This window comes from Cyclopterus lumpus, chromosome 19 (assembly GCF_009769545.1).
Source record: "Cyclopterus lumpus isolate fCycLum1 chromosome 19, fCycLum1.pri, whole genome shotgun sequence".
NCBI classification, from domain to species: Eukaryota; Metazoa; Chordata; class Actinopteri; order Perciformes; family Cyclopteridae; genus Cyclopterus; species Cyclopterus lumpus.
Genome location: NC_046984.1, coordinates 1,216,019 through 1,229,861, shown reverse-complemented (window position 1 = coordinate 1,229,861; position 13,843 = coordinate 1,216,019). Strand labels below are relative to the sequence as shown.

General features: G+C 42.6%; 1 protein-coding gene across 2 annotated transcripts in view; it reads left to right on the top strand.

Annotated features, from left to right (window-relative positions):
* The window catches only part of rbfox3a (RNA binding fox-1 homolog 3a), a 172,037-nt gene that overhangs the window by 149,866 nt on the left and 8,328 nt on the right, over nucleotides 1-13,843 (top strand). For both annotated transcript variants that reach the window (XM_034559377.1, XM_034559378.1), the window contains 2 exons: nucleotides 8-61; nucleotides 12,835-12,967. In XM_034559377.1, the coding sequence (XP_034415268.1) occupies nucleotides 8-61; nucleotides 12,835-12,967 (187 nt within the window). The remainder of the gene's footprint in view (nucleotides 1-7; nucleotides 62-12,834; nucleotides 12,968-13,843) is intronic.

Genomic DNA, 13,843 nt, shown 5'->3' with positions numbered 1-13,843 from the left:
TGTGCAGGCTGGAAGCTGAATCCAGTGGTTGGAGCGGTATACAGCCCTGAATTTTATGCAGGTAAAGAATCACACCCATCTGAAATGAAAAATGCATCACAGGACAAATACCGAACTGTAGAATCCTTATTTATAATGCTCAGTATTTGTCTTCCCGCCATGTGCTGTGTGAAAGGCACAGTGTACAGATTTACATGTTTTGTGTGTGCAGTTTGAAGTGGCAGCTTGGTTTCATTTGGTAGAAGTGCTGAGACCGCCCGCTCCCCTTAACCGCTATACTTTTTGCTCATTAGTCTGAAATCTGTTCGTTCCCAGACAGCTTTACAGCTCTCCTCTAAATAACCACCCTGACAGAGAGAGGCCATCCATCTCTTTTATTTCTCCTTCCCTGTTTCCCTGCTTCTGCCTCAATCCCACCATCTATCCCTCCATCCATCCAACCCCACAGCCACCTCAGACGACCTCCAAACACTCTATCACAGTTCTCCATGCGTCGCTGCCTGTGGGTCTGTGTGTGTGTGTGTGTGTGTGTGTGTGTGTGTGTGGTTATGGTTATGGTGAAGGTTTATGTTGAGATGCACACATGTGCATATTTACATATTCATATGGCATGTCTTTAAAGGTGCAAACAAAACAAAAATTGCTCCATCTGTCCCACAGCACATTCCTTTACAACACTACCGTCTAACTTTTTATTACGTTCATTCTCCATCCTCCTAAACCTAAAGTCAATTTTACCGTCAATGACACCTTAACGCTTACCGGGGCCATAAGTCTTGGGCCCCGAAAGCCAGCGAGACATGAGCATGAAATATGTTGACATATTATAAATTATCACCTTATTTATTTGCACCACCGCCACTTTGAACAACATTGGCCCGGGGAAGTCACAGAGGTTTGCAGTGCATGGGTATGATGGTCAACGCTCCATATGAACTTTATTATGAATTGTTTATAAGAAAGTATGCGTAAGGTCACGACACAAACAGTCCGAGGCCTGAGTCGGGTAAGATGCCACACTGACAGGAGCATGATCAGCACCATGGACAGCACTACACATAAGACTACGACAGCACAGGGACATTTTATTCAAACATCTGGTACTTTATATTACTATATTGTTATGGTTGAACTATATTTGAATAACCTTAAAGCTGGAAAACAACTTAATGATAGCAATACTATGATTGTGACACACTTCCTTACACTTACCAGGAGAAAGCACTAGCTGGACGATAGCTGGTGTTACACACTAGTTCCTGAGCACAGTTTATATGGCATTATGTCACTCACCTAAACTTCCAATTAGTCAATCCGGTTTCACATCTGAGACAATATATTCAGAAATTGTGCAAATGAGGAGGTCAGGTGGTAGTCTGGGTCTGGTTTTCACTGAGGAGGCTGCTGTTTGTGTGAACACTGTGTGTACTGTTGTTCACACAGGACACAAACAATCCTCAAATGATTGAGTACTATTTCAGTGATTTAGTACAAATCACTGAAATGTTTGTTGGTATGTTGCCCGCTGTTGTTTTGTCTTCAACAATATTACAAGTTCAGAAAAGAACACTTGCATTCTCCAGATCAGTCCAGATACACACAGTTCAATATGTGCCTAAAGCTCACCAACATTCACGGTGTTCAGTGAGGTGTAGCTAGAGGTCATTACTCATTCATCAGACATGTAGTATGTGACTCCTATCTCCTTATCTCTCATCCAGTCACATTTGGGTTAGGGCTAGGGGTTCTAGTAACTTAGCAGGTTTATTGTCACCAGTGTGCCAGCTCGGGTCCTCATATGCATAGCAGTATTAGAAAACCCACACTCACACACGCTCAGTCTGTCATGCTAATTTATAGGATGCTAATACATGGAGTGGTCTTAAGCTTTGCCAAGCCTAAGCGACACCATATGCCTCCATTGCTCCCAGGAGGAGGGAGGAACGGATGGAAAAGCAGGAAAACTACACAACAGAAAATAAGGAAAATCAGCCATGCCTTTATCGTGTCTGCCCTCGACATTTTTCTATTGTTCATATCTTTTTCTCATTATATGAATCTTTTGTGTGGCTCAGGTCTACTGGCATTCATTCACCCATAAATTCACAGTACAGATAATATCAACCCCTCCACCCTGCATGCCTTCCTTCATTCTCTCTCTCTATAAAAATGAAAAAATCTGCCTGTAAGTGAAAGTGCGTGGGATTGGGATTTCTTCTGGAATAATTATGAGTGCATTTAATCTAGTTTGGGGAGGAAGTAAAGCAGGATGTAAAGGGGGATGTAAGGGCGATTAATCACCCTTTATCAGACGGCTTTCCCAGCACCCATCAGCTGAATCGGCCTCCATAAATCCTGGCCAGCTGACAGTGCACTCCATCTCCATTGCCGGGCTCGGCTACAGGTTTATTGTGCGCAAATCCCATTCAAAAGAATGACGGATGACCCCCACATGCATACACGCCCATGCTCACACACTCACATGCAACAATGTCAGCATAGATGTACATTGCGTCTGTTGCATTCACGCTCAGGTATGCACCAAAAACAAGCAGACACTCATACATGGACTCATAACACTCATTTGCTCTCGTCATAATTCCTACGGTCAGAAGAAGTAGACATTGCCTTCTTGTATTGGTATTGGTGATCAAACATGTGAATAGATGATAAGGTAGGTAGACAGACAGGAAGACAGGCAGGTAGACAGACAGCTAAACAGCTAAAATGTGGGTCAGTGGTTAGCAGGTCTGTCTTTTAATCAGAGGATCGGAGGTTCGATCCTCGGCTCTGCTAGCCCTACTTGATGTGTCCTTGAGCAAGGCACTTAATTGCTCCCTGTAGCTGTCCTCGGGGTAGGATTGTAAGTCGCTTTAGATAAAAGCGTCAGGTAGACCATCCAATTCTTCATTTGGGCCACAGATTTCTTTTTACCCATCAGACAGAACATTTAATTTATTGATTGTTGTAGTGATTAAAAGAGAATTTCAACAAAAATAACAATGAATGTTTTGAAGAAGATTACCAACCATCGCTTCAACATATCAAAATGAGGTTATAATTGTAATACCTGCTTCATGTAGATGCTATCTTTACATTAACCAGTTTACGACAGTTTACGACAACATATACACCGGTTTCCTGCCATAACCTGATTTCTCTGTAAGCGGATTTCTGCGGTGAAGGTTAATTTCTCAGAGAAATTATATTTATATACAAAAAAAATTTTAATGCCAAAATCCATCATGTTTGAAAGTGTAAATTCTGTCTTGACGTGCTTTATTTATTTACCCTATGGAACATGTGGGACAGTGGGCCTGCAAAGCACAACACTCTGTCACCACAGATTGTTGATTCTGTTGACTCTTTAAGTCAAATGTTCTCTCAAGATCCTCTGTTGACTTGTCTACCTGATCCTACTCTGCCTGTACACAAGCGGTGAGTACTAACAACAGCCATGCTTGTTGCTTGTAATGATTCTTTGGAGGGTGGCCTGGAGGGACATACTGTCAGTGTTCACTCCATAAAACAAGAAGCCCACAGTATCAATTAAAGATAACATGGGGAATCAGAAATAAAGGTCTCTCTCTACTAAGGGTCCTCCTTTAATAACGGCCTGTCAAATAAATAAGAGTTCCAGCATAACACAACTAGACAGTTACACGCACACACTCATAACATGGTCTGCAACTGTGATGCGAATGTAGACCAGACTGTGTGTGCGTAAATGTGTGTGCATGTGTGTGTTTGAGTAAAATAGACTGCATGGGCATGAAGGACAATGAGGAAAATGTAATACTGATTGATTGACTGTGTCCTAGACTGAGTATATGTGTGTCTCTCTGTGTGTGCGTGTGTGGATGTGTGTGTGTGTGTGTGTGTGTGCGCGTGTGTGTGTGTGTGTGTGCGCATGCGTGAGTGCGTGCAGCGCTTGGCGGAGCAGTGCTTCGTAGAACACAACAAATAAGATTAAAATGCAAAATGCAGGCAGGGAAGTAAGAAGCCAAGCGGCTCGGGCCTTTTTAACATATGCGGAAACATTTGCAAGTTGGAAGGGTGACATCAGATCACCTGTGGGCTTTGTCATATTGGCACACCGTCATTGGTCCAAGGCCAGCCAAGATCACTATCAGCTTTAGACCCTGCCTTTTCAAACCGGTGTTTTAAAAACAAGCAACCATCCAGCCTCACGTTTTCTGGTCAGGGTGGCGTGTCAATATGCGCTGGTTACATGCGTCCTTTTTCACGGGATGTTAGCTTCAGATAACAAAACCATTCAGTTACATTGAGGAAAATAGCATGGTTGACGGACTGAGTGACATGACAAAATGTCAATATCAACTTTTTTGCATGTGACACAAACAGCTGCCTCCTGTCCTGTGTTTGTCTTGCGCCTGCAGCTCTGATCGGGGTGTCTGTGCTGCCGTTAGCTGAAGGCCGGTGCTCATGCCCGTTGGTGTCGGATGCCGAGGAGTACGGACCAAGCTGATCCGTTTGACGCATTGGAAATGATTCTGGGCTGACATATTTATTGATACTTGAACATGATCTGTCTGCCAATAGAAAGTTACAGTAGCATTTAGTAATTATGTAAATGCTATGATAGATATGTAATCAATATCCTTGATATGAGAGAGCAATATGTTTTGAACAAAAGACCAATGGAGTTGGTCAGTTAAGCCCCAGTTTCAATGCAAATACTATGAAAGCGGCAGATTCTGAGCGCAGTTAGAGTTTATATTCTAACATAACAAATAAAAAAAAAGGATTTCTGTGAGTTTGTGCTTCAATACCGTCCCATCCAAAGGACTCAGATGTCTCATTTGAAATCCCTTCAACTCTGGATGAGTGTGATCTTTATGGAAAACCATTCCTGTAAAAGTGCTTAAGGCTGCTTTTCAACAGGCTCTTCATCCATTTCTGAAGTTCCTCAACTTTTATTGCCACTCATTCTGACACTCCAACTGATGTCATCCTTGTCAGCTTGTAGTGTGTGTACTCACTGCAAAGGAAGTTAATTCACTTAAATATCTCTCAATTCTTCAGACGATGGACTTGAAGCCCGATTAGCAAGACGCACAATGATGAAGCCTTGTGTTCTGTCACACACACACAGACATACACATCAAATATGACTAAATCACTCATATGAGAGTCGCTTTTCTAAATAACACAATTTAATAATCCTAATAAGTAATCAATTCGGTTCGTAACTGACCGCAGCTCACATCACAACTAATTCTCCTACGCCGTATTAACAGACAAGACACACATGCATGTGCGTATGCGGCCCGTGTAATATATTTCATGCATGTGTGTATCAGTGGATGTTGTTGTTTGTTTGTTTTATGGACCTGCTGGCTGTCAGGCGGAGGACCTGCCATGATTCATGGGTTATTACAGCACTGCTGTAGCGTGCACAAGCCATAGCTCATCATCAGATCGCACTCATATACGTCATACCACCACCAACATGCACATACACATGTCCTCATGCTCACTCATATGCATATACACACAAGCAGCCAACTGCTGGCACACACACACTCACACACACAAAGAGGGATGTCTGATATTAAGAAAGAGAGGGAAGGTGGGGGCAACTTGGGTAAATTGATCTTTTGCTCAGAATATATCACCAATGGACTGTGTGCTGGCTGTGTGGCATATTAATGCTGTCTAAGTAGTTAGAGTATGAAGAGGCAGAAACAGCAGAGGGCAGAGGATCTCCATCACCCGACAGAGAGAGAGAGAGAGAGATAGATTGGGGGATAAAGAGAGAGACAGGGTGTTTCTGTCCCTAAGCACTCACAGTGCTCAGGGACAGAAGTCTTGAGTCATGTTGTGTTTCTCTCTGCTGCTGCAGACAGTAGGTGTAGTCATCCATATCCAGGGCCTCTCAGAGGTCTGGCATCTGTTTGAGCTTTCAGCCCACAGGTCATCAGTGGAGAAGGTTGTATACTCTCCTCTCATACATTGTCTATGGCAAGATGCTTTGCTACTTTTGAGTCTTTCTAAGTCTTTTAAGTATACTGGCAGACAACTAATGCTAGCAGATTGTAAAGAGCGTTATGAAAGACCCAGTTAGACTTTAAACCAGGCAGCAACCTCCCATTCCGAAGAATGAAGTCAATTTTCTCTCCTGACCACCAGGGGTGACTCCTCTGGTTTTATAGAAGTCTATGCTTCATGTGTTAAAGCTGCATTCTCTCTACTGACCACCAGGGGGGCGACTCCTCTGGTTGTATAGAAGTCTATGCTTCATGTGTTAAAGCTGCATTCTCTCTACTGACCACCAGGGGGGCGACTTCTCTGGTTGTATAGAAGTCTATATAAATGACTCTACTTCTCTTGATATATTCCCTATATTGTAAACATTGTAAACATGAGTTTATGGTCTCAATCTCTAGTTTCAAGTCTTCTTCAATACAGCATGATGTTCATTTAGTAAATGATGGTCAAACTGACCATAAAGCAGGGTATGCTTTAGGGCGGGGCTACATTACATTACATTACATGTCAACTCCGAACAACAAGAATCAAGAAAGTACAATTTCTTCAAGAAAGTTAAACTACAAAGTGCTATCAGTAAGATACATTTAAGTGCTACTAAAGTCCTACTAAAGTCCTACTACAGCGCTACCTTCCCTATTCAAGGTATAGTCGAAAAAGATGTGTTTTTAGTTTGCGACGGAAGGTGTAGAGACTTTCTGCTGTCCTGATGTCAATGGGGAGCTCGTTCCACCAATGAGGAGCCAGCACAGCAAACAGTCCTGGCTCACAAGGTATTGTGATTGACAGGTCGCTACTAAAGACTGTCACGTCACTCTTCCTCAGTATAAATATTGTCACTTCTGTCCACTGATTGCGAAAAGCCAAGATGGCGACTGCTAAATCGCTCACAAACCAACGAGGAGACGTCACCATGAATACATTCACTTCTTACATACAGTGTGACATACGTGGTCTCCTACAAAAATGGCGTCACTATACAACTAAACTGTACTCTTTTGTTTGGAGGTAAATGCTTTTCCCTCAGGTTATTTTTGCTGTTTTAAAAACATGAAACATGTGAATTGAAACTTAACAAAAGTGCAACAAAACTACTTGGCTCGTAAAACAATTCAGGGTTTGGCTTAAGTCAGGTATGTTTGTCACATCATTCACGCTACGTACGTATTTAAAATAAATCAACATTGACTTGTTTCACAACGGAAGCGGACACCAGTCTCCTGGGTGAAAGTGCTGTGTTTGTTTGACCCACCTAAACTTAAAGGTCAGATCATGTTCAAGGCACCACATGAAAATAATGTTTAATCTCTTTTACAAAACCAGTGTGGGCATTCATTCACGTAATTTCAGTTTCAAACAGCACAGAAAACAACTCTGAAGACTTCTAATTTAGTAATCCATCACCGTGATGGATTATACACCTTCACTGTGAACAGGGGCAGTTACGTTTTGCATAATTGCAACGGAATACTAATATCAGGCCATTTTATTTTGAAGGAAGTTCATGTCTCCATACTGAAGGCTTTCCATTCTCTGCTTCTCTTTCCTGCACCTCGCTCTCTAAAATAACATTATAATCAATATCAACCTTTCTCTCTAGGGATGTTACCGTGTTGATACGTTCAGATTAAAAGTATGATACCAGCTATGGCCTGTAGATTCACATGGGGATTACATCACAATCATCCACGGCTATATATTTAACATATACCAGGAGTGGACAGCAAGTATTTCAGAATATTCATCTTGAAGGATGCAGGAATGATATATACGGTAGTATGAGAGGGTTGAAAGTGTGATACATAATTTAAAGGTTGGAGCATGATTTGAACAACTAATGCAGCATACAAGTAATAGCTTTTGTTTGGAGATGTGAATGACTCGATTGGCTTCTGTCAGAGTACAGAAACCCACTCACTGCTTTGGCCACACCCTCAACCTTGTTCTTGCATATGGCATTGACATTGAGAATTTGGAGGTCTTCCCACAGAACCCTCTTCTGTCAGACCATTACCTCATAACTTTTGAGTTTATACTCCCGGAGTGTACACCGTTAGTCAAAAGTTTCTACACCAGATGTCTAACTGACAGTGCTGTAGCTAAATTTAAAGAAGCGATTCCTTCTGCATTTGATTCAATACCACGTCTCAATGTGACGGAGGACTCCTGTGCTAACTTTAGTCCATCCCAGATTGATCATATTGTCGATAGTGCTACAGGCTCACTGAGAATGACACTAGACTCGATAGCCCCTCTGAAGAAGAAGACAGTGAGGCAAAGGAGGTTTGCTCCCTGGTATAACCCTCAGACCCGCAAACTAAAGCAAACTTCACGAAAGCTCGAAAGCATATGGTATTCCACCAATCTGGAAGAATCACGCTTAGTTTGGCGAGACAGCCTTAAAACATATAAAAAGGCTCTCCGTAATGCCAGAGCAGCCTATTACTCATCAGTAATAGAGAAAAATAAGAACAACCCCAGGGTTCTCTTTAGCACTGTAGCCAGGCTGACAGAGAGTCACAGCTCTGTGGAGCCGTGTATTCCTATAGACCTCAGTAGTAATGACTTCATGAACTTCTTTAATGAAAAGATTTTAACTATTAGAGGCAAGATTGATGATCTCTTGCCCTCAACTACTGCCAATCTGTCATCAAGAGGAGTGGCCTTGGAAACGGCCGTATGCCCTGGTGTATATTTGGATAGCTTTTCTCCCTTTTTTCTCGCTTTTCTTAACCTAGACCAATTGTCCTCAACGGTTTTTACTTCTAAACCGTCTACCTGTCTCTTGGACCCCATCCCAACGAGGCTGCTTAAAGACGTGTTGCCTTTAATTGGCACCTCTCTGCTGGATATTGTTAATGTGTCTTTGCTAACAGGCCATGTACCACATTCCTTCAAAGTAGCTGTAATTAAACCTCTCCTGAAAAAGCCCACTCTTAATCCAGAGGTGTTGGCTAACTACAGACCAATCTCTAACCTTCCCTTCCACTCTAAGATCCTTGAGAAAGTAGTCGCAAATCAGTTGTGCGACTTCCTACATCAGAATAGTTTATTTGAGGATTTTCAGTCAGGATTTAGAAAACACCACAGCACAGAGACAGCACTGGTGAAAATTACAAATGACCTCCTAATTGCATCAGATAAAGGACTCATCTCTGTACTTGTTTTGTTAGACCTTAGTGCTGATAAAGGACTCATCTCTGTACTTGTTTTGTTAGACCTTAGTGCTGCGTTCGACACAATTGATCATGACATCCTACTACAGAGACTGGATCAGTCGATTGGCATTTCAGGTACCGCACTAAGTTGGTTTTAATCCTATTTATCAGATCGATCTCAATTTGTATTTGTAAACGATGAAGCCTCAATGACCACCAACGTTAATCACGGAGTTCCACAAGGTTCTGTGCTTGACCAATTTTATTTATCTTATATATGCTTCCTTTGGGCAACATTATCAGGAAACACTCTATAAACTTTCATTGCTATGCAGATGATACTCAATTATATCTATCGATCAAACCAGAGGAGACCAACCAGCTCGCTAAAATTCAAGAATGTCTTAAAGACATAAAAACATGGATGACCTGCAACTTCCTGATGTTAAACTCAGACAAAGCTGAAGTTATTTTACTCGGCCCTGAACACCTCAGAGATCAATTATCTGGTCATGTGGTTTCTGTAGATGGCATTGCCCTGGCATCCAACACCACTGTAAAGAATCTCTAGTTATCTTTGACCGGGACTTGTCCTTTAACTCCCACGTTAAGCAAATCTCAAGGATTGCATTTTTTCATCTTCGTAACATTTAAAAAATCAGGCACATCTTGTCTCAAAAAGATGCAGAAAAGCTGGTTCACGCGTTTGTTACTTCCAGACTAGATTACTACAAGTCCTTATTATCAGGCTGCTCTAATAAGTCTCTTAAGTCCCTCCAGTTGATTCAGAATGCTGCAGCTCGTGTACTCACAAAAACTAAGAAAATAGATCACATTACTCCTGTATTAGCTGCTCTGCACTGGCTCCCTGTAAAATCAAGAATCACATTTAAAATTCTTCTCCTCACCTACAAAGCCTTGATTGGTGATGCACCATCATATCTTAAGGAGCTTGTAGTACCATATTGCCCCACTAGAGAGCTGCGCTCACTAAATGCGGGGCTACTCGTGGTTCCTAGAGTCCTAAAAAGTAGGATGGGAGCCAGAGCCTTCAGTTATCAAGCTCCTCTTTTATGGAACCAGCTTCCACTCCTCCTCTGTTGCTCTCCTGAAGGTTTCTTCCCTTTTTTACCTGTGAAAGGTTATTTTTGGGGAGTTTTTCCTGATTCGATGTGAGGTCCTGGGACAGGGATGTCGTATGTGTACAGATTGTAAAGCCCTCGGAGGCAAATTTGTAATTTGTGATATTGGGCTATACAAAATAAACTGAATTGAATTGAATTGAATGTCTGCAGAAGGGTTTAGAGGTGCAAATCCCATACAGGTAAGACTTCTTCAGATTGACATGAGTTATAAATAGGTACGAAAGTAGATAACTGGGTTAGGGTTAGGGTTATGAAGGCTAACAGTACTCCTCTCCACAAGGAGCATGCTTGTAACAAGGAAGTAGGGTTAGCACAAAATGGAAAGTAAAGAATAAAATAAAATAGTTATTGATGTGAATTAAATTTAAATAACATTTATTTTATTCCAATTCAAAATAAGAACTGAGCTAATATAATTTCTGAAACTAGGCTCCTAGGCTCCTCTTTGTTGGAACTCTACATGCAGAAGCAAAACAGACGATGATCACACAAAACAGCAAACCTGAATCCTATTTGGTGTTCTACCTCTGATTTCTAAGCCATCTCATTGGTTCCAGGTGTTCTCACAGGTGCATTCCCGCTGCAGGTAAATCAATAACATATTTCAAAGGCAATATGATAGAGTTATCTAAATAAGTAGAATAATTCAAGAATTAAATAAAAAATAACAATTACCATCCTAAAGAAAGTCTGAAACTTTATATTTCGTGTCTAATCAAAATATGCAGGGGGGCGTGACGTTTTCTAAATCATGCATGTGTAGTATTATTGTAATTTGCCTGTCTTTCTCCTCTTGCTGCTCACTACAAAAGACTCTGGAGAGATGACCTGTGCTCCACCCTTTAGGAAGGGTGAACTGCCTATGTCCAAAGACTACTGTGGATAATTAGAGATCACCCCAGGAGGGCCACGCCGTCTGTCTGTCTGTGTGTGTGTGTGTGTGTGTGTGTGTGAAGGCCATGCTCCCCTGTTGACTGAAGGTTGAACAGGGACCTTCAGCTAAACCAGCTCACATCACTTCACTATGCCACCCCGTGCCTGTAGGGGTGACCCTTGTGTGTGTGTGTGTGTGTGTGTGTGTGTGTGTGTGTGTGTGTGTGTGTGTGTGTGTGTGTGTGTGTGTGTGTGTGTGTTTGCGTGTGTGTGTGTGTGTGTGTGTGTGTGTGTGGTGTGTGTGTGTGTGTGTGTGTGTGTGATGAAGGATGGCCTTAGGCTGAATCCGCCTCTCCAAACAATACAGGCCATCTGCTTTGTGTCCCTGCTGCCAAACACCCCCCCCCCCCCCCCCCCCACACACACACACACACCTTTGTGAATATGTTGCTCTGCCCTATCGGAAGTCAACACATTAGATCAACGTGATTTGTAAACATGAGTTTATGGTCTCAATCGCTAGTTTCAAGTCTTCTTCAATACAGATGTTCATTTATAAATGATGGTCCATTTAGAGTCTAATAGACCATAAAGCAGGGGATGCTTTAGGGCGGGGCTACAAGGTGATTGATGGGTCGCTAGAGTTTCTGATAGAGACCAGGATTAATCCATATTGCTTTTGTCTGATGCATAGAAAGTATCACTTTCTTATTTCTCGTAATGGCTAAACTGTCGTCCATATGTGTGGCCTGTGAGCTGCGGTATTTATTAAACAAAAATCACCATCATATCTAAATTCAGCAATTTTCCAGACATGGACACTTGATTGTGTGACTGCACATTAAATGTAAAAGTCTAACTGTTGACAGCATTCACCAGGTTTAGTGTAGGTGTGTCGTCTGGATAATTCTGGAGATCCATGCTGCTACAGTCAGGGCCGGGCTGCAGCATGAAGTTGGTTTTAAACTCGCCGCACTGAAGCCCCGGCGAGAATCAGGGCGAGAATCAGAATCAGGGTGAGAATCAGGGCGAGAATCAGAATCAGGGTGAGAATCAGGGTGAGAATCAGGGCGAGAATCAGGGCGAGAATCAGAATCAGGGTGAGAATCAGAATCAGGGTGAGAATCAGGGTGAGAATCAGGGTGAGAATCAGGGCGAGAATCAGAATCAGGGTGAGAATCAGGGTGAGAATCAGGGCGAGAATCAGGGCGAGAATCAGAATCAGGGTGAGAATCAGGGTGAGAATCAGGGTGAGAATCAGGGCGAGAATCAGAATCAGGGTGAGAATCAGGGTGAGAATCAGGGCGAGAATCAGAATCAGGGCGAGAATTAGGGCGTCCTCCCTTCTTGCACGTCGAGCCCTGGAAGTAGTGGCTCGCATTAAGCTGTGTGTCGTGGTGCTGGTAGAAACAGAACTCAAGCTGTGATGTGCAGCTCAAACCACGTAGTGTCCCAAAGGGCCATGAGACGGTGCAAAAGGTTAAAGGGGTTTTACCCTTTTCTCATGTAAGGGTCCAAGAATGTAATTAAAATGATGGACAATTCAGGTTGCTATCAGTGGCAGCTATTCTATTCTTTGTGCATTCTCCGCTTAGTGCTGTAACTTATTGTTCTTTGACCTCTCTCTCTCTCTCTCTCTCTCTCAGTCACAGGGTTTCCTTACCCCAGTACAGGAGCAGCTGTGGCCTACAGAGGGGCCCATTTGAGAGGGAGGGGTCGCGCCGTCTACAACACATTCCGTGCTGCACCTCCTCCTCCACCCATCCCTGCCTATGGAGCGTAAGTGCCTGCTCACACACACCTACACACACACACACACACACACACACAACTGAAACAAACAAACGTAATCAAATAAACACTTTATGACACGTCTCCAAGACTGAAAACATGCTACTGCACAAATGGAATTCACAGCGTTACTCAAACACCGAGGCTAACATGCACACACACACTAACACACACATGAATACATACTCACACATAAACATATGCAGTAGCAGAAGAACGGCAAGTGGAAAACAAAAAGGATGCCTTCTAATAGAGCGGAAAATTGCTCTTTGATTCCAGAATGGCTGAATTTGTCTCTCTTTTTTCTAATGTGTCATTCTTTATTCGCTGTGAATGGACTGCTACGACCTGCCCTGCACACTTCAGCAGGCCCGCTCCAGAGAGAGCGAGAGACCTAGTGAACGTGAAGAGGGAGACATGGAGAGAGAGAGAGAGAATAGATGTCTGAGAGAGTGTGTTAGCGTTGAAAGGAAAGAAAATGAGAAGAAGAGAAAATGCAGATGGAGACAGAGAGCATGAAGGCAGGAGGCTGAGAAAAGAATAATGGATGAATGGTGCCGTTTGACCACATGGAACAACTGAATTAGCCATTAACTGTGATTAGTTTTTTTTGTATTGAACAGTTCATAGTTTAAAATTTACAAAGAAGACCATGTGAAGTATTTATACTAAACATGGCGGTGTGCGTCACATAACTCCTAAATGCTGAAGAACCAAGGGAAAGGGACTCAAGGGAAGACATTTGTCTGCACTGTGCATCGAGACTCTTGTCATTGGCATACTAACGAATACAGCCCCCCTCCCAAAAAAAGAGCTAGTGCTTAGGTACAAATGCTTTGGGTAGTTACTCTCTATTCCAGAAAT